General features: G+C 36.8%; 1 protein-coding gene across 6 annotated transcripts in view; it reads right to left on the bottom strand.

Annotated features, from left to right (window-relative positions):
- The window catches only part of Map3k4 (mitogen-activated protein kinase kinase kinase 4), a 101,162-nt gene that overhangs the window by 836 nt on the left and 73,043 nt on the right, over positions 1–27,283 (bottom strand). For 2 of the 6 annotated variants that reach the window (XM_010631038.1, XM_010631044.2), the window contains exons 11-26: positions 26,623–26,772; positions 24,605–24,766; positions 24,000–24,133; positions 23,059–23,137; positions 22,398–22,476; positions 19,071–19,167; positions 18,143–18,307; positions 14,199–14,299; positions 13,343–13,423; positions 10,274–10,465; positions 9,173–9,243; positions 7,194–7,310; positions 6,148–6,307; positions 4,082–4,204; positions 3,455–3,561; positions 1,285–1,464 (exon numbers count right to left, since the gene is read on the bottom strand). In XM_010631038.1, coding sequence (XP_010629340.1) covers positions 1,285–1,464; positions 3,455–3,561; positions 4,082–4,204; positions 6,148–6,307; positions 7,194–7,310; positions 9,173–9,243; positions 10,274–10,465; positions 13,343–13,423; positions 14,199–14,299; positions 18,143–18,307; positions 19,071–19,167; positions 22,398–22,476; positions 23,059–23,137; positions 24,000–24,133; positions 24,605–24,766; positions 26,623–26,772 — 1,998 coding nt within the window. Of the gene's footprint in view, positions 1–1,284; positions 1,465–3,454; positions 3,562–4,081; positions 4,205–6,147; positions 6,308–7,011; positions 7,102–7,193; positions 7,311–9,172; positions 9,244–10,273; positions 10,466–13,342; positions 13,424–14,198; positions 14,300–18,142; positions 18,308–19,070; positions 19,168–22,397; positions 22,477–23,058; positions 23,138–23,999; positions 24,134–24,604; positions 24,767–26,622; positions 26,773–27,283 lie in introns of those variants that run through there. The other 4 variants (XM_010631039.1, XM_010631041.1, XM_010631040.1 and 1 more) reach the window with 4 other exon arrangements.

The raw sequence follows: 27,283 nt of genomic DNA on the forward strand, positions 1-27,283 counted from the left end.
ACCTAATAGATAGTCGTTCTTTAATTATGTATCTCTAATACCTCTACAGCTAATCCAGATCTTGCTCCTTCTTCCCATTCACCAAGACCAGTGCCACTCCCCTTCCTCTTCTGCGCAGGGGCCTGCAGAGTTGTTTACTAGGGACCATTCTCATCATACTCCTAGATTCTCCCCTAGCAACACTTCTGTCTTCCAAATCTGTACCCTCACCTAACTTCCTGGAATACTGGCTGAAAAGACACAAATGCCTGTTCGAAACCCTCAAGGAGATATTCCAAACACACCTCACTCACACTTAACCCAAAAGAAACTCACCTGCTTGGCCTACCCTTTGACCAGCTGGTCTCTTACCCTAGACTTGAGAACAGAATCTGTAGGGCCTCCTCAGACTCACCCTTCATATCTAACCAGTTCAGGGCTGGGGATTTAGCTCAGTGGTATTGTGCCTGCCTCACATGCACAAGGTCCTGAGTTTGATCCCTCATACCAAAAGCAAAAACAAATACACATATCTAACCAGTTCCTCAGGCAAGGCCATTCAAACGCCTAAATGTAGCTGATAACTCATGCTGACAGTCCACTCTCAGTTCTCCAGTGTCAGTAGCTACCTAACTAGTTTCTCCACAATCATCTTTCTAAAATGCAACTTAACCATATTATGTTTACAATTAAACTGAAATTCCTTTCCATTGTTCCTGCTTACTTTTCCATCTACATATTTTGGCACTCTGCATATTCAGTGCCCCATCAGGATCTCACCTATACACACCCCTCAAATCTACTTCCAGGCCTGTGTCTTTCTATACCTCTTCACTTTGTCTGCCACATCCCTAACCTGGCAAAACCCTCTCTCACAGGCTAAGTATCTCATTCCATAGAAAATATCTGAGACTACTGATTAAATCCTTTTCAGCAACCATAAGGTGTGGCATACACACCATGATCATAGCTCCTACCATAGTGACTAGTCATTACTAATCTCCAAGCAGACTACATGCTTCCAAGAGTGGAAACTATTCTTCAGTCAGTCCCACTCAAAATTCCATTTAACTTTCTCAAGTGTACTTTCAATGTAATACCAAAATAGATCAAGCAGAAGAGCCTCAACGAACATTTTTCAAATTAAAAAACACATACAAAAATGCCTGGCATAAGACGACATTTAGTTCATTTCCATTTTAGACATAGGTATTTTATATTTAAGTTTCCAAATGTTAAGTGACAGATACAAAATTGAACTCAAATAAATTTAAACATGAGGAAGACTTTAGCAATCTGCCAAACCTTGACAAAAGAATGGTCGAGGAGCTGGCTGGCTGTCCATCTCATCTTTGGGTCACTTTCCAGGCAGTGAGAGAGGAAGTCCTTTCCTTCAGGGCTTAATCTTTCAGGGATTGGTGGCTTATGTCCCATTCCCACTTTATACATAATCTGAAAGTTGTGTTCATACTCATGCCAAGGCCTCTACAATGATAGGAAAAATAAACACAAAAAATATCTAATTGCTTTTTAGGGATCTTGAAATTAATGACCATCAGGGGTCAGCAAACCTTTTCTTTAAGAATTTAAAAGGGAATACTTCAGGCTTACAGGCAGTATGGCTTTTGTCACAACTACTTAGTTCTCTTACTGGAGCATGAAAGCAGCTTAAGGCAATGTACACATAAACAGGTGTAGCTGTGTTCTAATAAAACTTTGTTTACAAACCAGTGGTCAGCATAGTTTACTCAATTTGGGAGGTCCAGCATTATCTATCAGCAACCTTCATCCAACTAAAAGATGTTAATATATATAATGATATAAAAATATCATTAAAACGTAAGACTCAGCAACTCTTACAGGAATATGTAATATGTTATCTTGGTGAATAATGAAAATTCCTTTATTGAAAAGATTATTATAATCATAGGAAAAATTTATATTGAAATAAATAAGTTTCTACAGCATTCTAATTTGTTACTTTTGCTTAGTTATTGCTGACCATGTCCTCATGAATGTGAATCTTTGCTTTTGTATGGCTTGACTAAAATAACACAGATATCATGGTCATTTTCCTACCTTAATGCTAACAGAAGTAACAATATCTGAAAAGCATTATATGTATTCTTTTTCAGCAGCTGGAAGGTACAGCTGAATAACTGATTTCCTAGTAACACTTAAGACATTTCTTTTTGCTGTATAAATGATACATAGACATACTGTATAAATGTATATCTTTATACATTTGTACAATTACCCACCAGTATCTTCACAAGAAGAGAGATTTTCAGAAGAAAAATGTCTTGGTTTAAGGGCTATGCACATTTTAAAAAATATTTTTAAATACATGTTTGCAGTATGTAATGCCTACATTCTTTGTGTGGACAGATGTTGAAAACTATTCTCCAGAGCAATTCTACCACTTTGAATTTTTTTACCATAATATGTCTTTTTCCTTAGCTCTTCTCTAAAAATATTACAAATCTTTAAAAAGGTTACTCATCTAAATAAAAAATAAAATTTCACTCTTACTAGTGAGACTGATCATCTTAGGTTTCTTTTTTATATTACCAGGCTTAAAGTTTTTTTTTTTGAAAACTAAGTTGGAATACATGGAGTTTCACATGCCCACTCTTCTGTTCACCCTCCCCAGTTCCTCTTATTACCCACATCCTGCAATATTGTGGTCCTTTTGTTACACTGATGAGCCAATGCCAATACATTACTTCTAATCAAAGTCCATAGTTTACATCAGGAGTCACTGTGTTGTACAGTCTATAGGTTTGGACTTAAGTATAATGACCACTCTCCTTGAAAGGTTTCAACACCCCCAAAATCCCTGTGTTCTACCTAATCATCCCTCCCTCCCCTGGTAACCATTGGTCTTTACAAGATTCCTGTAGTTCTGCCTCTTACAGAATGCCACAGAGATGGAACCATACAGGACATAGCCTTTTCAGGTTGACATCCTTCATCACTTAGCCAAATGTATTTATGGTGCCTCTATGTCTTTCTGAGGATCTACAGCACATTTTTTAAATCACTGAACATTATTTCTTTTTATAGATTTAACATATTTATTCATTTATCTGTTGAAATACATCTTAGTTGCTTCTAAATTCTGCCATTTAAGAATAAAGCTGCTACAAAGTTCATGTACAAGTTGTGTGGACACAAGTTTTCCATTTCATGTATCTTTTTGTAACTGCTTGTATCTCCTTGTTCTAATTTGAGGTGTGTTTCTTTAAATACACTGCTAAGGCATAGCATATATCTTATAAATATTCATTTCTTAGTTTGTCACATCTTATAACTTTGTATTATCTTTTGTAAGGTCACATTTTAATCTCTAATCATGTTCTCTCACAGAAAATGTGCCCAGAGAATTTATAATGAATAATAAAACCATGATTTCTGCTCTGTCAGTATATAGTGCCCTCCTGAAGTTCCCCTTCCAGGTGTGGGCTCTGCTTACCTTACCAGTCACCATCTCTATGACAACACATCCCAGACTCCAGATGTCTGCAGCACGCCCATGGCCTTCTCCTTTAGCGCGGGTTATGACTTCAGGTGCCATGTATGCTTTAAAAGTCACAGATAAAATGATAGTAAAAGGCTATAAACACAGCATCATATATTAATAGCATGAAGCAGTAAATTAATGTTCTTTCCAAATTATATAATAAGAAATGTTGAAAACTTGAAAATAGATATGTAAAATAAATTTGTTGAAGGGACTTTTTGGAGACAAAACTGTCTTTTAAAATGCAACTTTTGAATATATAAATCCTCAAATAACCTGTATTCATAATGAGAACAGGAAATGTGGCAGAGGACAAAAAAGTTTATGGCACTATGTGATCAAAACAAATAATTACCATTTAACTAGAACAGTTTACAACACCAATACAAATGACGAGTCTTTCTGGGAAGAGAGAAAGAGGCTTTCCTCCTGCTTTTAACTTTCAAGAATCAGACAACTCCTCTCAGACAGAGGCCTTCATTTGTGAAGGAGTAGTCCTCTTCACGACTATAAACTTCTTCCTAAACTTCTTCTGCAGGTTGGCACAGAATAGTGAAAGGGAGCCAGGGGTGGGCCTACCTGCTGTCCCCAGTGTGCTGTTCACTTCACCAGGCATGGTCTGTGCATTGTTTTTAAGCTTTACCGAGCATCCAAAATCTCCCAGCTTGATTAGTCCAGATGAGGTAAGGAAGATATTCGCACCTAACAAGAAATAAGCAGTCCTTAAGCAGCCTCTGTTGAGCCCTTTAATGTTTACATGGTTACCAAACTATCAGAAACATTGCTCATGAAGGTTTTTGAAACTTCACTTATATTGTTCAAAGAAAGACTTATGAACTTTATTCACAAACATTAATAATCCAAAGCAAAGAAATTTAACAGCAGGGCAGATAACTGACCAAAAATATCTGAAGTACATGCATAAATTCTAATATTAAAATCTCTCAGACACACTAAAAGAGAAATTACACACAAGATACAAATGTTGCAGCAGCCTCCAAATCTCAGAGTTGTATGCAACAGTTGCCTCCATGCTAAGAAGTGACACTTAGAAAAGAACTGGCATACACACTGTGGTTCTACAGAGTCACAGCAAGCTTGTCTCTGCATTTACTGTAGAATATAACTGCAAACAATGTTCTATCATTTTCCTGTATTTCTACAAACAATAGATATATCTAACTTGAACTCTAGGCAGAATTTGGGTTTATTGTTTGGCTTTCAGGGCAGCTTGGGCTTTTGCTGTTGACTACACAAGATATGATTATTCCAATCAAGTCACACATCTTTGGTACCTGCCTTACAATATATACTTCAAAAGGCGACACAAACCCACTTATTTGGACAACAGTTAACATTTCATCCTCAACATCTGAGTCCTTGCAGAGTTCATGGTCCTTTACACAGGGATAGTTCTGGAAATATTCTATGTCTGTATATTCTTGGCAGGGAATAAAACACACAATTACCATTTCATGATTGTGCACATAGACTGAGTATGATGTTTGTGGTAGGATAACCAGAAACGGGCAATGCCAAAGCCTGTTCAAGAGCCAATTAAGCCAGTGCTCCGACTGACTTCAGAGAGCAGTGCAACACATGTGGTGGATAGGTGGGTAGTCAACAAGTCCCACATATACTGGGTGACTCATAGTTCAACGACATTAAAAAGGAAGAGCAATTCTTACACCCAGACCAATGCAAATTCTGGTGTAATCCAGAATAGTCCAGCAGACTGGATCTAGTCCATGGTCAAAAGTCAGGCCAACTCTTTAGCAAACATGTTTAGGTTACCTCACTCAGACTATATGACAGAATACTTAGGGCCAAAGAGACAAAAATACTCTCTGGCTTTAACTCTACAAGCCTCACCAGAGCAAAAGTCAAAGGCATGGTATGGTTAAGGCAAATGTCACAGTGACAATTCTGGGATAGAAGCATAGCCACCCCTCTCATGGCAGAAGAAAAAGTACTTTCAATCAAGCAACATGACCAAATTAATCTTTAGCAGAATTCTAATTTAGAGACTGTTGTAAATAAATCCGATTCTTGTCTCTAAAGACACAGCTGTACAGCCTGACTTATACAAGCATTTCTTATTTACTGTCACTTTACATACTCAGAACACTCATATACAAACTCAAAGGACCTGGCACAGGGAAAAGTTTGCTTTGATCACGAATATTAAGCACAGAAGCTATGTCAAACTAGCCTATAAAATAGCAGACTCTGCTTTTGAAAAACATATTTCTCTAAAAGTAGTGTGAAACAGAAAACAGAGCAGATATTCCTATTCATGGATGGGAGATAAAACTCAACCCCCCCCCTTTTTTAAAGCTTTTTGAGACAGTGTCTCACTATGTAGTTCAGGCTGGTTTTGAACTCATTATGCAGCCCAGGCTGTCCTGGAACTCAAGGCAATCCTCCTTCCTCAGCCTCCCAAGTGCTAGGATTACAGGTATGCACCACCATGACTGGCTTCAACGTTATTTTTCAATGTAGGATTCATTAGAAGCATAATTAAAGCAAAGGTCTACCTATCTGGAGAAACTGTATGTATGCGTGGAAAGATTATCTATAGAGCACTTATTATGTGCTGAACACTAGGCACCCTACCCATATCAGCCAAACACATGTAGGATTACCTTTAATGTCACGGTGAACTATGCCATGCTCGTGGAGGACATTGATAGCAACGGTGATCTGCTTTGAATACAGCCTAATGACGTGTTCCTGAAGCCCCAGCCTTGACACTTCTTCTAATGTGCCCTCATCACAGTATTCCATGAAGATGTACATTTCTTCCTGGAGGAGGAATAAAACACAGCCTGTGTTTGTGGGTTTTTTTACATGGACACAACATGAAAGTTTTGGAAAATGTCACAGGCCACGCCCCGGAGGAATCGATCTTCTTTCTAGTGGTCCACTACACTAGCCATCCTGAGCACTGAATGTGTATGTAGCAGGCGTGTTTAGCTCCTCTGCAGAGGTGGCTGCCTACCTCCTGTCTGGAATTATACAGCTCGTCAGGGTAAGAATGTCTCCTCCAAATCATAGGGGATGAACTTCTATCACCCTCCGAGATTAAGTCTGCCATATAATCTCAGACAGGGACCAACAGGGCTGTCCCTATAAATATATTATTAAGTACTGAAACACATCCTTTTCAAATGTGAACATATTTGTGAAAACATTGGAAGTGATCAATACCCAACTCCCCCTGGAAGCTCTGGCTCTATACCAAGATGCTCCGAAAGTCATCCTCTTTCCCTCGACATGTTTACTGCTAAACACAGCGGGGGAAATAAATTTCAGTTTTTAATTTTCTCTATTTCACAATGGTTCCTTAAAAACATAGAAAAGAAAATCAGTATCACTTGATGTTGTACTTTAAATGGAAAAAAGTCACAAGAAGTAGGGGAAGGGGCACTTTAGAAGAATCTTCAGAGTGGCAGGATGGGTTTCAGTGCTTTATAATGTCAGGTTAATGACTACAGTCTACAACTTACATTTTAGGAAGAACTCCTTAGTTTCAGAGAGAAGGCAGAAATGATGTAACTCATGGAGATTTCCTGATAATTAGGCAAAGTTACTGTGCTCTGAAATGAGAAGACCTGTGATGTAGAACAGGACTCCATTTGGTACCCTCACTGATTCCTCACACAAAACAGTGCGATTAAAGTCAGCTTACTCTATGAAGTTCCACACCAAAATACCGAACCAGATTGGGATGTTTGATGCCTTCAAATATTTTCAATTCATCTGCAGTTTCCTTGATAGTTTTATGATCATTAGGTTGAAATCGAATCTGTTAAAAAAAAAAAATCGTTCCCAACAGTCAAACTGGAAACAAGCATCTTAAATGTAAGCCATCTGACATTTTCATTGTGCAACCAGGTCTATGGTCAATATGACTGCAACTTTACTTTCAGATTTTCTTTCTTTTGCTGTTCCAAGTGAATTAAGCATGATTGTTTTGAATATTTGCTGATGTAATAGCTAACAAGATCACTGTCAACTGTGACCTATATCACCAAAAGCATTAAACATTCACTAAGCAACCATTGTGCCCAGTTCTGGACAATATACAAAGTTAATAAGTCCAGCTTATTTTAGATTCCACATGTAAGACCATGCAATATCTGTATTTTTGTGCCTGTCTTATTATTTAACTAGCAGTCATCTAGGTTCACCCATGCTGCTAAAGAGGTGACTACAGTTAGCAATAATGTATGTACCTCAAAACTGCTGAGAATAAATTTCAAATTATGAAAAGTGAGATAATGAATATGTTGATTAGCTTGCACAGATCTCTATGCCATTGCCACATATTATACTGCATTGATGGCTAATCTTTTAGAAACTGAGTATCCAAACTACAGCCCAAAACCCACTTATTTATCACAAGTGCCAAAACTTCAATTAAACCTGAATACTGAGGTTTTAATTTATAAAAGACAACTCTTTTATTAACATCTTTTGTCTTTTTTTTGTTTTCTGGTATCAAACTCAAGACTTTGCACTTGCCCGCAAGGTATAGCAACACTGAGCTGCATCCCCAGCCCTTAACATCATGTGTCTTAAAAGAAAAACACAGTAACAGTGTGCCATAGGTTTGCTACCACTATCACACTGTATTCCATAAATAGATAAAATTATGATATGTCAATTTAAAAAAAAGAAAGAAAGAAAGCCAGGCACTGGGTTGCATACCAGTAATCCTAGCATTTTGGAGCCTGAGACAGGAGGATTGAAAGTTTGGGGCCAGCCATAGTGAGATCAAGGCTGTCCTGGACTATACTGAAAGACCTGTCTCAAAAAAAAAAAACCAACCCAAAGTAAGCATATAAATAAACATGAAAAAGAGGCAGAAAAGTAAGACATTTACAAGTTAGAGCAATGACATAAAGGGAGGAGGCTTGACACAGAAAAATAATAAACACTACCACAGCTCAGAAAGAGGACAAAGAGGCTGGGAACCCTGTGGGTCAAAAACAACTCTGCCATGCCGGGCATGGTGGTGCACGCCTGTAATCCCAGCACTCAGGAGGCTGAGGCAGGAGGATCACTGTGAGTTCGAGACCAGCCTGGACTACATAGGGAGTCCCCAGTCAATCTCAACTTCATAGTGAGACCCTGTGTCAAAATAAACAAACAAACAAAAAAACAAAAACAAAAACAAACAAAAAAAAAAAACCCAACTCTGCCTCACCCTCAATCTTGTCTACTTTCTCCGCCACACCAAATCATTCTGACATAACTGAGGCTGGTTTCCTTCATTCAAGCCATTCTTCAGGTTTCCCTACTCTGCCCATTCCACCAGTATCTGGTGAAACACTAATCACCTTAGAAGTTTAGCACAAAGCTTATCTTCTCCCTGTAAGGTGCTACTGTCCCTAGCCCCCATCAGCCCATGTCCTGCCTCCCTTTGTAGTAGGATCATGGTCTCATACCTATGCTGAATTGGGCTCACTTGTGTTCCTGCTCTCACCCTCCTCAACATCTTCACTTTCAAGTGTTATCTCAGGCACTGCTGACTTGGTCCTGTCTAAATTCTAGAATGCAGGACTGAGGACTGGACAGTACTTCAGCCAGCGGTGTGCAATACTATCATTCCGAATCTCCATCACTCAGAGTCATTTGTGACACAGGCCCAGCCAGCCGACTCACCTCCTTCATGGCCATCAGCTCGCCTGTATCAACACTGATGCAGGTGTAGACCTTCCCATATTGTCCTTCCCCTGTGAACAACACCAACAGGCCACTCTTCCAGTCAGCTCAGACAGGTTAGATCATTGAAACTCACAATAATAGCCATTAATTCTGGATGCCTATGTTATCTATGAGTATGTTTACTACAAGGGCCAAAATAGTTCTCAGTGTTCACTAATAAATGAAGTCTCAGGCAATTCTGTCAATACATCTTATCTGTCAACATTGTAAATAGAGAAAAACTAGCTTTGGAAAATCCCAGAAGAGGAAGAGGACCAGCATTGAGTACTCCTTAGGCACATTTTGAGCCCTTGTGCTCCTTGAGAAGTCTGGGCTGAGGCTGGGGCAAAAGGAAGGATTGCCTCTGGACCCCATCACCTCACTGCTGCGGGCTTAGGAGTGGAGGGACATACAATCTCCCAACACCCCTTATGAGATATTAAAGCAATGGGATAAACAGCTAAACAAGATTGAAAATAATAATTATTATGTGTGAAGTACTGGATTGTTTTCAGGATTTTATGTCCTACTTGATAGCTCTTAGGAAGCTCCATTTCCATTTCTGGAGACCCATAGTCATCTTTCCCTACTGTTTGACCCGTTGGTCCTAAATGCTTGAAGAATTACATATTTAAGTAGAGAAGGATCGGAGGCATCACATAATCTACGACTAATTATTTTATAGGAGGCAGTTTCACCTGGAAATTAATTAATTAGACAGCATTTCAGAAAAAATGACTGTTCTATCTTGATTTGTATCAATTCTCTGTTCAAATAATATTTTTATATAACAGAGAAATGGGTAAAATTTCAGTAGTTCTCCAACAGAACCTTCCGAGATTGAGCAAAACTATTGAATTAAAAGAACTATGTAAAATATTTCTTCAAAATTCATATTTATTGTTCTCAGATCACACTTTAGAAATTAAGCAACAGAAAGATAAGAAAAGATATGATGTGTATTTGCTATATCTGTAAGAAGAGGACAAACTATAAAAATTCAACCTTGTTTTTTCTAACACCGCCTGCTTTCATAACATGGTCCCTTAGTTTCCTTACCAATTTTGTTTCCTCTTTGCCACTTGAAGGTGACCTTCCTTAAGCCAACGTGCATGACATTATCATAGGACTTAGGTGTATCACAAACTTGGCCAATTATATTTTTTCTCCTCATTTCTCGGTATCTCTTTTCTTCAAACAATCGAACTGACTTCTGGATAGCTTCTATGGGTCCTTGTTTAGAAGCAGTATCTGCAGAGAGACCCTCAAACTCATCAGAGTGACACTGTTACCATGTAATTTCCAATAAACAATGAGAATAGAGCAGTCTACACATGTACTTATAGCAAGGCTTATCATTGTTTATCCAGATTAACAACAGATGAATTAGAGTTCTGCAAAATACACTAAGTCCACCACATACCCCACCCCCGTAACAGTATTTACATAAACTCTAATCTAGACAGCTAACCCCAAATCACCAGCCCAGGCCTGTGGCTGAGCTGCCCCAGAACTCCTATGGCCTCTACTTCCTGCTCTTTCCAGCTAACTCTCTTGCTGAACAACATTATCTTACCACACATCAAATCTTAACATGTTACTCTCCTGAGCTTATTTCAGATCTCTACTGCTTAGAAAACAAAAATCCAAACTCTTATTTTGGATTTAATAGTCAAGGAGAATTTGGACCCAGATTTTCTTCCAGGGTCTTTTTTCTTAAAAGCCATTCCATTTTTCTTCTGCTACCACAAGTTCCAGACTAGTCAGACTAGGTGACTTAGGGAACACACCAAACTGCCTCACTCACAGGACTGCTCACACTTTCTCCTCTGCCTAAAACATCTTCTCACCACAGTAGCTGCTGAAGAAAGCTCACAGGACTCAGGTAAAATAAGCACTACTCATGAAAGGGAATGAAGTCTTTCCTTCTCTGGAAAGAGTACAAAGTAAGTCTCTAGCTTCAGAATGCCTGGAGTAACTACTTTCTAGGTGCTTGATGAAGGGCAAATTAATTTATTTCATACATTAAATACCTAATCTATTAGTTGACTTCTTTAATCTGAGAAATGAAGGAGATGATAATGAATTCAGACTGATTGTGAAGATTTACTGAAATAATGCAAATAAAGCTTTTAACCTGCTGCCTGCAAGATAGGAAGACTCAATATACATTAGGTATTGTTATTATCCCTTATCTTCCCACCAGTGTCTATATCACTATTTCTCCAACTTATTTTACCATGACTTAAAGAAATACCTTTTACACACAGAGATACATATCTAAAATGAGTTTTGTGAGACATAATTCTCCTTTCTACATCTGATTCTGATTCCATCCTATCTTCTTTAATGATCATACTCACTACAATTTTACCACTCACTAATGGGTCATTACTCCTGACTTGAAACCACTGGTTTACACACATCTCTGTGACTACACTTCTAATACTTCATCCTAATGAATATCTAAGAGCTTTAATCTTCTAGCAAAGAGATCTTTGAAAACCTGAATGATTACAAGAATAATTTGAAGTGAAATTCCCAAAGAGTTATGTTTTAATTAATTTTTAAAACTACGGGGCTGGGGAGCAGGGATTTAGCTCAGTGGTGCCAATGAATGCCTCACAAGCGCAAGGTCCTGAGTTTGATCCCCTGTACCAAAACAAAAAACAAAACAAAACAAAACAAAAAAACACTACAGGGCAGAGGATGTAGCTCAGTGGCACCATGCTCCCCTTACAAGCTCAAGATCCTGAGTTTGATACCTAGTACAAAAAAATAAATAAAAATAAATAAATAGATAAAACTACAATCATTTCTTTAAAACATAGATCCTAGTTTGTTTCCTTTACCTTAATATATGACACAGGAAGTCTGCCCCTCCTAGGACAAGGTTTTCACAGCTGTGAGGTTGCAGACTCCATTGTCAAGTATTTCCAGTAAAAGCTTTTTTGTTGTTAAGCATAAGGCTTTCTCAAGACTTCTCAGTCTTTAATATGTCAGTGGAGCTAACTCCTCCAAGAGGAACACTGTTCCAGTGGTTTCAAAATATTTGTTTCAATAAATATGGCAAAGTCCTGGTATCCAGGGAAACCCCTGTGATGGGTGAGCCACACAGAGATCATCTCCTTGTCACTAGGATCAGGAAGTCTGTCCCACCTGAACCCTCAACATACAACTGATCTCTACCAGGCCTGTCTGTTACAACAAAGTTGTATCTTGCTGCCATTTTCTTTTTTTTAACCTCCCCTTAGACCTAAGACATGATAAAGTAGATGATCTACTTTATCATGTCTTACTAATCCCCATCCTCCCACTAACCAAACACATAGCCACTTAGCTTTCAGGAGCTGCCCCCCACTTCTGGGTAAGAGTTTAGATCACTGAAGATATCTACAATCACAGCATCCTTCACTCCTCCAATTTCATCCACATTTATATCCACAACCACCAGTCCACCCCAGAGGGGCCAGTCACCAGGCCTCCTGTTGTGAAATCCTCCTCATCTCTCTGGACCTTGGGGCACAAATACTCTTCTAATGGTGACACACAGTTCAAAGGATACTGTGAAGTGGGGACAGCTCTGGGTGTGAAAGAGAAGTGTGCTCCAGTTCCAGCTCTGTCATCACACCCTACCCAATTAATTAACCTCTCAGAACCTATGTTATTATTTAAGAAAAAAGAAAGATCCCTGGTACAAAAAAAAAAAGAGGGAAAGATTTGCTCTGTCTACTGCTCAAGATTATTGTGACAAAAAAACACTACAATATTTTCTATTCATTCTTTGGTTAGTACTCATTAATCACCTGCTGTATAACATAAATTCTTTCCTTCTACTTACCATAAAAAACTTTTACTTATTTCACAAATATTCATTAAAGGATTACACCAATATACGTGGGAACATATCAATAAAACACATTTCTGACCCCAAAGATCTTATAGTTTGTTACAAAAACAGCAAATGTCCACAAACATATTATATTATAGGAAATGATGTCAGGCATATAAATGAGATCACAAAATATTAGTGTAGAAGGCCTAATAATTCAAAAGCTGAACCAAATTTTAACTGGTACTGTTTATCTTATGCGTAAACATTTTTAAATTCATTGTCCTTCCTCTTACCTTTGGTTTGGCTAATAAGTGTCCGAAGTTCCCAACTTCTCCTTGTTGACCCACTTGTATCACCTCTGGGATATGCTGGTTCTGCACAAAGTATTTTTTCACATGAATTAAGATTTATAGAAAATATATGCTCAAGAGCAAGACTGAAATGATAAATGGTAAAGGTTACCATCAACTCCTCCTTTCTGATGATTCTTCCTAACATGTTTCATGTGTTTCTACAATAAATTCTATAAAACTATAGCAAACTAAGAGATCTAAACTTTCCAGAACAGATAACTGAACACTGTGCAGACACTGCAATCCTATGGACTTCATTTAAGAGTCTCGTTTCAGGAGTCTCCACCTTGCCACAACAGGAACAAGGACAGGTTTCCCAAGCAGAGGCCAAAAGGGCTGTATCAGAACAAAACTTTTTACCAACACACACAGTATTACTCTTGCTTTTTTTTTTTGTATCAGGGATTGAACTTGGGACCTTGTGCTTACAAGGCAGGTGGCAGCACCAGTGAGCTAAATCCCTGGCCCCAAACATTTTTTTTTCATACCAGGAATCAAACTCAGGACCTTATGCTTGTGAAGCAAGTGGCAGAACCACCAGCTAAATCCCCGGCCCTACTTTTGCATTTTTAAAATAAGAGTATTCAACAATTAAAATACCAGGAATTTTTTTTTTTTTTTTTACAAAGGAACAAAACTAAATCTAAAATATACAGACAGTTAAAAGACATCTATTTCAAAAGCCAAGAAGGTTGCTTCTTTTCCTACATTCTTTCCAAAGGTGTTAACAGAAACTGGCAGGTTAAGACATATGACAAGGCTCGGGAGAATGCAGGTGATAACTTTAAACACGCACCATCTCGCTCTTCAGTGGGACTTGAGTGACGACTCAGGGACCTAAACTGCAATTCAGCAGCTATAGAAGCCAACCGGTCATTTTCAGGAACGCTGGAACCCCTGTTTCAATATTTTTAACAATTGAACTGTCAATTTAATGAAACTCAAAATCAAAGATTTGTGAGATTCTTCTAGAGTCCTGTTACTCAACTAGAGATAGTGCTGTCACCAGGGACAGCGGCAATATATAGACACTTTGGACTGTCATGATTAGGAGATGTAAATGGCATCTGTGGCAATGGACAATGCATGAGACAGCCCCAGAAGAACCAGTGACTCAAATCTTTAACAGTGGTCCCAGTGAAATGTGGTCCCTCACACATGCGTAAATACTGAATAGTTTCTCCGGCATGAGAAACTGAAAGTGTAAATAAGGATCAAAAGGCATAACAGAAAATGTGAAATAGGAAGAAAAGGTCCAAAGGGGAAGAGGAAGTAGGAGGGTTAGAGGAAAGGAAAGAAGGGAAAGGCATAAATATGAGAAAAGGAAAAACTGGAAACAAAGTCTTTGTAAATAGGGAGGGGTGAAGGGGTTTAAGGGAGGGCAGGGGAATGAGGAAAAAAAAAAAGAACACAGATATATTATGTGAAAGTACAACTTCCCAATGATGAATGTCATATTGTATACCTAAAATGTACCAATAAAATTAATATTAAAAAAAGAAATGTGGTCCCCACTTTGGAAGCCACTAGAGAGTTCTCCACTGTTATCATCTGATAGCCAGGAGGCTAGCCCACAGCATCTGCTTACAGAATATAGTACCTTGTTTTACAAAAACAAGAACAGAAATAAAAACAAAACCTATTTAGTTAAGTATGACTGATATGTATAAGAAGTTCCACAATTTAAAGACCAGGATAGATAAAAATGCATTATCTAAATGCAGCCAGTATTTAAGGTTACCATAAAATTATATTTATGTAACTAATTATACTTAAAATACTAAAATCATTACATAGTACCAACAGATTCCAAATCTCTAGATAAAAGAAAACAGATGAGAATATCAAATGATTTCTCAAGCAGCAGACAAGCAAAAGTACAAAAGAGCAGGAAGCTTAAAATATTAAAGAACAAAGTTAATTAGCTGCTTTTCCAGAATAAAGTTAAAAGTTTAGCCACCAGATGAATTCATAATGAGTAAAAACCAGGATTAGGTAAGGGCAGGGGTTAAATTGCAATTCAAATAATCCAAAAACTCAACATATAGCATTAGCTTATTAAAAAGTTACTGGATATATTTTTAGCAAATAATATATAATGAAGTATGGTAGCATTTATGCTCTTTTTATTAAGCTGAAGGTAATTAAACTTTAGCCTGTTAGGCTAAGGGCAATACAGTGTACTGTATTGCAGATTATGAAATATGCGCTATTTTTATATATCTCTAAACCCTCAAACCCTGTATAGTACTTGTTAAGTCTGAAGAAAGGGTGACATTTTTGGCCCTATTTGATGTTAAAGCCACTGATGCTGAAGTGAAAAAAACAAGCAATGCCCAACTCAGTACCTTTACTTCTTGATTTCTTGCAGGTAAAATTCAGTCAATTCTATACTCTTTAGGGATTTCTGCCAGAGTAAATGGCAAGAACACAAGTTTAAACAAAGGGGTGCATTTGTACATGTCTAATATCTACCTGTAAGGTGGGATATGAGGGGTAGGATGTGGGTCTTAGAGTCTGAAGATTTCAGTGGTTTAACAACCAGCTTGTAAAATACCTAAAAGTTAACCAACAGCTCTTATGCATCAGTTGGGAGCTGACTCCAGCAAGCCCACACTACAAAAACTTTCATAAACAGAGATAAGAGAATTGAAGCCCAGAATAAATAGTTCCTATTTCCCAGAATAGATTTATTCTTAGAATAAAATTTGATCAATTAACAATGAATTGTAATTACTATATCTCCAAGACAGGCAAAGAGTGTACACTGTGGACTGACTGACACCAGAAATCACTAGTGCTACTGTTTCTGCCTGACGCACACTGATTGGCAAGACCATAGCTATAATGGGACTCAGTCTCTTGGATATGCACAGTAAACTTCAGTAGTAGAGAACACATATGGTCCACTCCCTCGGGTCACTGGGAAGGTAAGTCTCAGGGTGAATGTGAGAGCACAAGGGCTGACTGAGCACAAGGGGAATCTTGAAACCATCCCCTAGGACAGAGGTGGCAAACCTACTGCACACCTGCCACAGCAGGTTGTATGTATTGAAAGCTCTGAAAGGTTCAGCATCACTGTTCTAGGACATCTTTGTGTGGCTTTGTTCTTCTCTACCTACAGTCATATACACAATGTTATATATACACTTTGTCCTTTTTGTTTTTTTTCCACTTTGTTCTTTTGTAGAACAATATATTTTGAGATAGCAGACTGTGATGCTATTAAAATTTCTAGCCATCAAGGACTGTCCAGGTATGTGCAAATGTAAGACATATACTTAAGAAATACTACTCACAACATACTAGAAAACTACTTATGCAAAGCCTAAGACTGAATGCCTGCAAAGGCCAACTATAGACGTTTTTACACACCTCAACTCACAGTTCCTCAACCTTTTAAAAGCAAGATATCCTCTTGCCTTTCCATTTCTGGATGACCTCATGAACATGGATGCAGCAGGTGTGAGACTGGGCACCACAGTCTGGCTGATGCTTTCAACTACTTTGTGCTTGTGGTTGATACATTTCCCTTGTCTGTGTAATGAATTTTTACACACACACACACACACACACACACACACACACACACACACAAAGTAATCTCAGTAGCCCTCACAGGGATATGGAAGCCCATGTGAGAATAAATCCCTAAACATGTGATAACTCCCTAAACAAAAACACAGAGGGTAAATGGAAATCTGGTTCAATGTTAATTGTCAATTTTTTTGAGGTGACTGCTTATTCAGTGAAATACTTTCGTTTTTAGGTTAGATACACTTATCAATGAAAGTTAGAAATATTTTATGAGTAAAAATACTAAAAAATGCTTATAGAAATTATGCTATTATTAAGTTAAGTCTAAAAACGCTTTAAGTCTTTTAAATTCTAAAGCCATTAATAATTCTCCAGCCAACTATTATACTAATATTTTTCCTGTGAGCTAAATAGAGCATTGAGTTTTGTCCCAACTTCATCTTCTGTGATCAAATAGCACCCAATTCAAAAACTTTGTATGTCACCTTCTTTTTTGAAAGATAAGAATACTGACCTACTGAAATACAGGGTAGAATTAAGAGACCAGAGTCTTTCTCCATTGACTACATATGAACTTGACAGTAAGGAGAATGCAAAAACCTGCAAGTCTCTCCTTACCAAAGACTTACTGCAAGACACAAACTTTCTGGAGCTTATCAAATGTCTAGCAGTTCTCTTTAGTAATGATCTATTTCCAAATGATATATAAATCCCATGAACTTGTCTTTCCACTTTTATGTATCTACTTCTAATCAACTGTTTTTTAAAATTAAGAAATCTGGCTACGAAACAGATCCTCCTAAAATAACAATCATCACCCAACATCTTTAATAGGACACCATCTCTGTATCACCTTGTGTCTCCTCAGAAAAGGCACAGTTAGCCAAAGTGTCATATTCCTTTCCATTGTACTCCAAGTTCTTTCCTTTCATACTCTCTCCACAGAGCTACTACTAGCAGAGCCTCTGATCACTCTGGCTAATACTGGATCTGAAAAAGTACTAACACCGGACAAATAACAGTCTGCTTGTGCTGGCTGGTGCCAGAACCCACAGGCTGTGACGACTCTAGTAAGCCCCTGAACATCAGTCACATACCAGAGGACAGAAGCCCAGCTGTCCTGTAACACATGCTAACGCTAAGGTCCCTGTGGAAGGGCTAGAGGGGTGGCAAGGAGTCATGACACTGGAGAAGTGAGACTACCTGGTATCAGGGGCAGTGCTGATAGGTTTGGGCGGCACAGGGTCACCGCCAAAAGGGCCAGGGCGACTGGTGGTGGCGGCGGCGGCGGCAGCGGCAGCAGCAGCAGCAGCGGCAGCAGCAGCAGAGCTGCTATGGCTCCGCGTGTCCGAAGGCACGCTCCGAGTGCTAAGACAAGAAGAAAAGCTTCAGGAACACTGGTGTGAAAAAGGCATGGACTCACAAATGGTTTTCAATTAAAAATAAAACATGGCAAGGAAGTGAAAATATGTAAAATAAAATATAATTCCCTGAGATGCAGGCCTAGGCATGACAAAAAAATTTCAAAGGTTATATAAAAAAATAATGTGGTCCTTATCTACCAAACCCTGTCAAATAAAATTAACTTTTACAAGTAATTCCATAGGGGTGAGAGGATGCTCACTATTTTAAGATGCAGAAATGCCACCACATTCAAGGAAATTATTGTGAATATATTTTTTTGAACTCATTTCAGTGATACACTCATAAAAGTCAGGAATGGAAAGATCATTCCAACTTTCTCTACTTTTGAGTGATGCTTAGTATTATTTTCCAAATGTTTACTGTGCCATGCACACATAAATTTATTTTCCTATGGTAATTTTTCAAAGAAAAGGAAAGAATTACTTCAAAGATGGAAAGCATTTAGCAGTTCAAGGTTATGAAGAAGCTGAGAGCGTTATCTTGAAAGGTATAGTTTTGTTTAAAATTTGCATCTTTTTTCTTTTGCAACTAAAGCATTGTGTTAGGTCCTCAAGATGAAGCAAATAAGAGCTTTTAAAGGCGTATGAACAAGAAGACAGAAAAAAATAATTTGGCTCTCAAGACAAGTAGTCAGTTGTTTCAAGAGCATCAGCAAGCATATGAGAGAAGAATCCATAAGGCAAATAACTGGAAGAGCACCAAATACCTGAATCCCTCTGGAGTTGGGATAATTAGGTGTGGGTTAGGAGGGTCACTATGGCATCGAGGTACCTTCATGGGACGGGGGCTGTTCCGATGAATGGCTGCCAGTGAAAATGGCAACAAATGCAACTTGTTAAAGTGGTCAACAGAAATCTGTCAAATCAGGCCATTAAATGTAAATCAAGACATCTTGCCAGTGACCAAAATAACCAAGCAGAAAATTCAATTAAATATACAAATATTATGAAAAATATCACCTTTTAATAAAGCTTTATTACACATTCAAACTTTTCTCCAAAACATTTTTTTAAAACCTGTAGTGAACTATATATAATGTATGCTAAACAAATGACTGAACCTATATGTAGTTTTGTTCAATTCGTTTAAGCCAAAGTAGGCAAATAGGGCACAATTTAACTGTGTTTATCCCCCCTCAGAAATGTTTTCTCTTCTTTTAAACATTCTAGCAAAAGGCTAATACAGATAAAAATCTTAAATGAAATTCAAAAACTTGTATTCTTACCTACTGCTTATACTTCCACTGTTCTCATAACTAACTGTAAGTAGTAATGACATTTGTTATATTTTTTCCAGTTCTAACATGTTTTTCTCTTACATGTACTTTTAACTATTGGGTTTTACCTTTCTTGGGTTTTTAAATCTTTTTATGTTGTATTTTCTTGTCATGTATTAATAATGTTAGTTCACAAACATTTTATTGTAAATGGATATTTTCTCTCTTCATGGTTTCGTTTCTTTTTAATAACATTACACAAGAAACACAGAAGTACTGAAACTGGAAAGATCTGAAGTTGCCTTGCAAAACTTGCAAAACAAAAATCAAGCAACTGGTAACAAAGGAAATAAGGTGCATTTTCTCAAGTAAATAATAAAAAGGTAAAACGAAAAAGAACAAAAATGATTTGATAAGGATAATAGTTTAACATTTTTGCTTTGATTCAGCAAAGATACTGAGAATTAGTCAAAATTACAAAATTTTCTAATGAAGGTATAAAGACATTCTATTAAAAAACTGAACACACTCAAATTTAATACTCATTATGTATGAAACAATACATTAAGAGCATGTATGTTTAATGCTGCAAAACTAATATTTCATTGGAAAGAAAATCCAAACAGCCAACAAACATGGGCCAGGGATTTGGCTCTGTGGTTCTGCCACCTGCCACACAAGCACAAGGACCCGAGTTTGATCCCCAGTACCATTAAAAAAAAAACAAATAGCCAACAAACAAAAGAGACATTTAAATTTCACTTGTGTTGAACATTTATTAGAGAGATTTTTTTTTTATGGCCATGACAAACAAAAGCCCATAGAGTGGTAGGAAGAATAACAGTACATCAATGATGGCCACAGTGTGGCCACTGTAAAGAGTGAAGTAGATCTATACCTGCTGACATGGAAAATTCCTATAACTGTCAGATTTAAAAAAAGATTAATAACCCAGGCACTCTATAATAAATGGCAGAAAAACAACCTTATATATGCTTGTATGATTATAAAGCATACAGAAAGGACAGAATGTGTTTGTTATGTGAATAAACAGAAAACATGGAAGGTTATATACCAGGCCATAATTAGTAGTGTTTAGAGCAGAAGGAGAAGTAAGCAACAATAACAATTCTCTTCAAAGAGAATTTAAAAATCAAAAGATGATCCCTATTGTGTATGGGATCCTACAGTTCACAAAATGTTATTATCTAATTTACTTCATTCAGCAATGAGGTTAAATGAGCAGCCCAGGTCACTTGCTGTCAGGCAATCTGATTCTGAGTTCAATTAAACCACCCCATAGTGGCTGTGGGAACAAAGAACAACTTCAGGCTACAAAAAGCACTATTAATTAATTGTCCCATAAGCAGTTTGGAGTGACAGGCATATCAAAAGATCACTAACTCAAATGTTACTGATGTTTACCTCTGGATTATGGGAATATGAGTATCTCTTGTCTTTTATAAATCTTTCTACATGTACATTGCTTACATTTCTCTACAAAAAAATTTTGTGATTTTTCTACAAGAAATGATTACATACGTAATAAAACATTTTAAGAAGCAATTTTTACAGAATTACTAATCATATAATCTTAGAAAAATATTTTAAGAGATCAGAAAACCAATCTGTAACAGGCTTAAGCAAAAATTTGATAAGCATATACTTTACATAAATGCTCAAATACTTTACAATAACTTTCATTTTCATAACAGCTTTTGAAAAAAGTTTCTATAAACTAAGTAAATTTTAAGTTAAAACTTCCAGTGATTAAAACCTGTTCTTACACTAAATTTTCTGTAGCTAGCAGGTACCCTTTAAGAAATATAGAGTTGGGCCGGGGATTTAGCTCAGCGGTTCGGTGGCCTGCCTTGCAAGCAGAAGGACCCGAGTTCAATCCCTGGTACCAAAAACTAATAATAATAAAAAAATAAAAATAAAAGAAATATAGTGTTCAATAAATTCACCATTTACAAATTACTTCTTGTGTAATTTAAACTGTGTAGTACTTCTAACTTTTCTTTTTTGCTCTTCTTTTTTCCTTTTTTTGGGCAGGGCTGGTAATTGAACCCAGAGCCTCACATATGCTAAACAAGCACTCTATAGGTATATATCCCCAGACCTTAAGTTTTTATTTTTGATGTTTATTGTACATAAATTAAATTTTATTTTATTTACAGACTATATCAAAAATGGCACAAGACACAACCTTTTCTTGATATTTATTTTTAAAGTGTGAAATATACTTTAAAACTACACTACCTATAACTGAAAACTGTAATTAATGTATATTTGTGTGTATAGTTTGACTGTCTAAAAAGTAAAACCAAATTTACTACAAGGAGTGGAGAAATGTGTACTTACAAAAACTATGGAGAAAATTAATGTCCCCCTTCTTCAAGAGGTAAGAAGGTAAATATTACTCATCCACCTGCACCAAGGGTGCTTCCTAATGTCTGACAAACACTTACCTTTTTCTAATCTTGCCTCTTCGTAAGCAAAGATTTCAAAAGAAAAAGTAGAATGGTAGTGTTGATACAAGGAGAGGAAAAACACCCAGTTTAACCTTTCTGGTTAAACACAGAATATCTTACAGTATTTTCATCTTCTAACTGGGTTTAAAAAGTTTACTATGGAGTTTGCTACATACATACCTCATTTCTCTCACTTCTGCATATTCTTCTTTTTTTTTTTTTTTTTTTTTTGGTGCCTAATCTTGTAAGACCTCTCATACCATTATAAACGGCAACAACAAAAGATAATTTGTTCATCCAAACCAGTATGTTCCAGGAGAAATGCTGTAACAGCTGGTCTTACCAAGGTACAAACCTGTAACAGGACTGTGTGGCTTTCCTATGACATGGCCAATGCATTCATTCATCAAGGCTTGTAAACTCTAGGTATGAAGGAAAATGGGAAAAGAGAAGAGAAAAAATGTATACTCTTAATTATAGAAGTAGCACAGATTAGGTTCTCACTGTATTTAAGAGACACAATACTTTGAGTAAATATTTTCAGTTAGTTTAAAAATATGTACAGTATAAACAAACTATACGTAATTTAAAATGTAGCATAAAATTCTGTTTTCATAAAGAAAAGTAAAATAGTAATCAATCTCCCATAACAAAATGATAAATATAAGCAAAGGATTTTTCATATAATCATCTCTACTACTGGGAGGATAAAAATGAATGAATTTACCTTCATGGATCTTATAAGAATAGTAATAATACTGGCATTCTGCTCTCAACAGTGCCAGGGTTTACTACTGACATTCACTTTGTCAGCTGAACACTACTGTTAAAGAGAGCACTAAAGAACTCATGATGCTACTGAATGCTAACTTTTCAATATCATTACTATAATTACAAAATATATTTGATTATCACTGTTACTTATTTAAGAATACATAATCAAGGAACAGAAATTATCAACTTGTTTATTTTTTAATGAGAAAAAACTTTCAAATATTCCATACCAAGAAGTCATCTTCTGGTAGAGCTGAAATAAAGGCAGGTTCAATGGCTTGTAAAAAGTCAAATCCTTGAGTTGCCCACCTGTCACATGAAAGTGTTCAATAATTATAAAACAACCAAGAAAATGCTGTTAACACTCTGAGACTATACAATACTGAAAAATAATACAATTGGAAAATTATTATATTTTATAGAGGAAAAACTACTATACTTTTTAGATAAATACCTGGACTAAAGTAAGCTATAGTGTGACCTTTTGGGGGAAAACACAAAATGGCTTATAAGAAAATGTTTACCTTGAGATGAATGGATAACATTGGAAGATGCTAGAAGATGGGTGCCCATTTATACTTCAACATTTATAAGACATAGAGATGTTGCTATTTTTAGCCTTAATTGTAGCAAATTTGTGTTTCTTTAACTTGGAAATGGCATTAAAGTATCCCACGATATCTCTCCAGTATAACTTACAGGAATATCCAGCTAATTTTTAAGTGTTAATACTTTAATAATCATGCTTACTTTAGTGTAGTTACTAGAGCGCATAACAGATATTTTGTTTTCTCGCTATGAATTCTAAAATGGTTTACTACTAGGTAAATTTTACCCATTTGTTTGCCATTTACACAAGTAATAGCTTAAATATGACTGACAAAAGACATCAACAATTAGGAAGACTTGTCCATAGATCATGGGAATGCCTTTAACAATAACTCAGTTTGGGTTCGTCTTTAAAAAAAAAAAAAAAAAAAAAGTTCCCTAAGAGTTGTGAGGTTTGCTCTTTGTGTATTTTTGTTAAAATAAAACAAACAAACAAACAATCTCTGATCACTACAAAGTTTAGAATGCTCTTTTTTGTTGTTGGCTATTCAGAAATCTCATATAACATACAGGAACAAAATACTATACCACTCATGCAGCAAACAGATTATTTGGTCATTACCTGGGTCTTGTGCCTCTACCACTTTCACATTTAGTCAGCACATAATTCATCCATTTCCGGGCAAAGCTTATATATCTATCTCCTATCTTCTGTCTAAACTCTCCAGACATCAAGCGAACAACTTCTTTATGATACTGTAAGAAGATATCATGTACATCAAAATTAAGAACAAAATCATAATAATCACACCTACACACTACAGTGTCAGCTTAAAATGTCATTTTCTAAAAACAAAGTGCAAAATCCAATTAAAATCTATATATCTGAATAGTTTGAAAAATTATGTATGTCTCAAAAGTTTCATAAATGTGTTACTCATAAGTTTAAATTAAGAATGAGATTTTATAATATTAAATATTAAAGAAAAATTTAAAATGCAGCAGATAGCTATTTAAAAAATTAAATACTGATCAAGTATATCATAGTTTAAAAAGAAAGTTAACATTTTTGATACCCAGCAGGAGTGTAAGATGGATTTCTACACCAAGCTATAATTATAATTAATATCAATTAATTTGCTATAGGACATTCATAATACTTTCTGTAAGTAAGCTACAAAGTAATTACCAAACTATACTACAGTTTTCCTCTTCTTTTATACCTACCTCAAACCCAAAATTGTATCCCTGAATCATTGCTTCTCGGTAGTACTGCTGCAAAGTTACAGATTCAGATTCATCGACTTCAGCATCAAATTCTGATGTGAACATGTGGTCCACTTGGTCAATGGCATCACTTATTCTGTTGCACAGCTCTAGTGCATCATTCTGAAGAATCCCAAACCACAGTTAATCCAAAATGAAGCAAATCACACAACAATTACTGCATTTTAGAGCAATGTTTCATTCATCATCACACAGACATGTATCACTACAATATATTCCAGCCACATTTGTTTTAGTTATCAAAAGGAATGAAATATAGAGGAAACTATTATTTTCATTTTCATTAAGCATTCTCCACAAAAGGGGGAAAAGTTCATTTAAAATGATAATACTAAATTACAATCTGGTCTTTACTATTTTTTAATTTTGATTACTTATTTATTTAGAGACGGGGTCTTGCTACATAGTTCAGGCTGGCTTTGAACTCACTATGTAGCCCAGGCTGGCCTTCAACTCACGGTGATCCTCCTGCCTCAGGCTCCCAAGCACTAGGATTATAGGTGTGCACCACCACATCCAGTCTTTGAATAGATGCTCTATCTGCAATATTTTGTGTTGTCAACCACCAGAGATACTATTGGCAATGTCTGGACATAGTTTTGGTTATTAAAATGGGGAGGAGGCAGTATCTACTGGCATCTAATAGGTAGAGGGCAGGGATATCAGTAAACATCCTACAATGCACCAGATAGACTCTCCGCCCCCCACAAAAAAATTACTGGCCTCAAATGTCAATAGAACAGAGGTTAAGAAAAGTGACCCTTACATAAGCTTTTAATGTCTCACTAAGCCATCTCACAATAGCTCCAAATTGGCCTCCCTTCCTATCTGTCCTTAACTACACCTGTGTATTCATGGTTATCTATCAGGCTATCTCCCCCACATACTGTTACAAAATATTCTTCTAAAATCTTCAACAACTCCCTGAGTCTTTGGCAAAAAGAAATCTAGTATCTCTCAATAAATAAATTGTGCCCACCTCATTTCATCAGTCTTATCTCATTACTTTCCATTGGATAGGAAGATTCATCAAATCAGACCACGTGATATCCAGGCAGCAAATCCATAACCTTGATCCACTGACACACTGACAGCAATACTCAAAGGTTCCTTTTTTTTAGTCTTTTCCCAGTATGCATCCTCCCAAGCTGAATTCCCAGATGCTATTAGAAGGCACTAAACTCTCTCTCTTGTGTATATAAGTGTGACAGGCTATAAACTCCTTAAGTTCAAGAATAATCATCTCATAAAATCTTGTACGCTCCAGAATTCATTGGCTCAAAGCAAAAGACAAATAAACATCCCCTGCTGTGGTACGCGAGTAAGATTTCAAGTTGTAAGAGAGATTTTATATATAAGTAAGACACATCAGATCGACAGGAGAAACAAATGTTTATCAGTATTTTCAGGGACTGCTTCTTCAAGAAGGTGACTAAGAAGACGTAACTGATAGATTGTGGAAAAGTGCAGATGAACCAGGACTAATAAATGTGGTACAAAATAGAAGAGGTGAAAACAGAAACAAAGGGAAAAGGCAAGGCTCTGGCTTGTCATGGACTTTGATGGCCTTTGTGCTTATCTATAACTGTTTTTTTCTATCAGTTCATTTAGCTGAATTATTTGCAAAATAAAGGAATAAACATTATTGCTATGGGAAAAACTGGAAATTGCTAAAGGAGAAAGCTAAATTTACATATGATATGAAAAGACCTAAATTCCATTCTCAGCTTTGAACTAACCAGGTATGTGATCCTTATAATTAGATAATTATTCAATTTTCTATCCTTTCCAACTCTGCAGTTCCACAGTTCCAGGAAAGATCCAGGAATTTCTTCTCTATCTAAACATGGAAAAAATGTGTACTTGGGAATATAATTTAAGAGCTCAAGTTCTTCAAATGACATCATACAAAACACAAAGCAAAGAACTCTGCTCCAGAGCAGGGGACAATGAAGTACCTTGAGCTGCTGTAAAGCTGTGGCAATTACTGGCTGACTGGATGTTTGCTCTTGGCGGAGAGTCATAATCCCCTCAATGGACTGCTGGAAGGCTTTTCTCTGAATTGTGAGATGAGCAGATTGCATCACGACTAGTAAAAGATTGTCCACCTGGGAAGAAAACCAAACACAGGGCATAAAAGCAGACCAGTGACTAGTTTCCTACTCTAGTTCAATCCCCAAAACAAACTGCCCCAAAACAATTCCAACCTCAGGGGTACCAGATCAACACCATCTCACCAGACATCTGCAAGCAAAGCTGCCCCTACAGAGCAACACACTGCAGTGGGTACTGACACTCAGGCTCTTCAGTACAATGGAGAAGCATGTGGGACTGTGTGGACATGACAGCTTTCAAATAGTCTGGACCTCCAAGTGGGCTAAGACTGCTGGTACAGTGTGTCCATGCATATGTGTGAAAACAGGAAAGGCAGGAGGAGTAAGAGTGGGATCAGATGAGGGGACTCATTATGAGATCAAGACCATATTATTTTTATTCTTTAAGAGATAAACTCACTGCACTAATTTAAGCAGAGCTGTGTATAACAATGATTATTCTGAAAGTATAAAAACAAAAAATAACTGGAGGAGGGTGGGTGAGGTTTGAGGTATGGAAACTAAA

This window comes from Fukomys damarensis, unplaced genomic scaffold (assembly GCF_012274545.1).
Source record: "Fukomys damarensis isolate Sample0158 unplaced genomic scaffold, DMR_v1.0_HiC HiC_scaffold_14, whole genome shotgun sequence".
NCBI classification, from domain to species: Eukaryota; Metazoa; Chordata; class Mammalia; order Rodentia; family Bathyergidae; genus Fukomys; species Fukomys damarensis.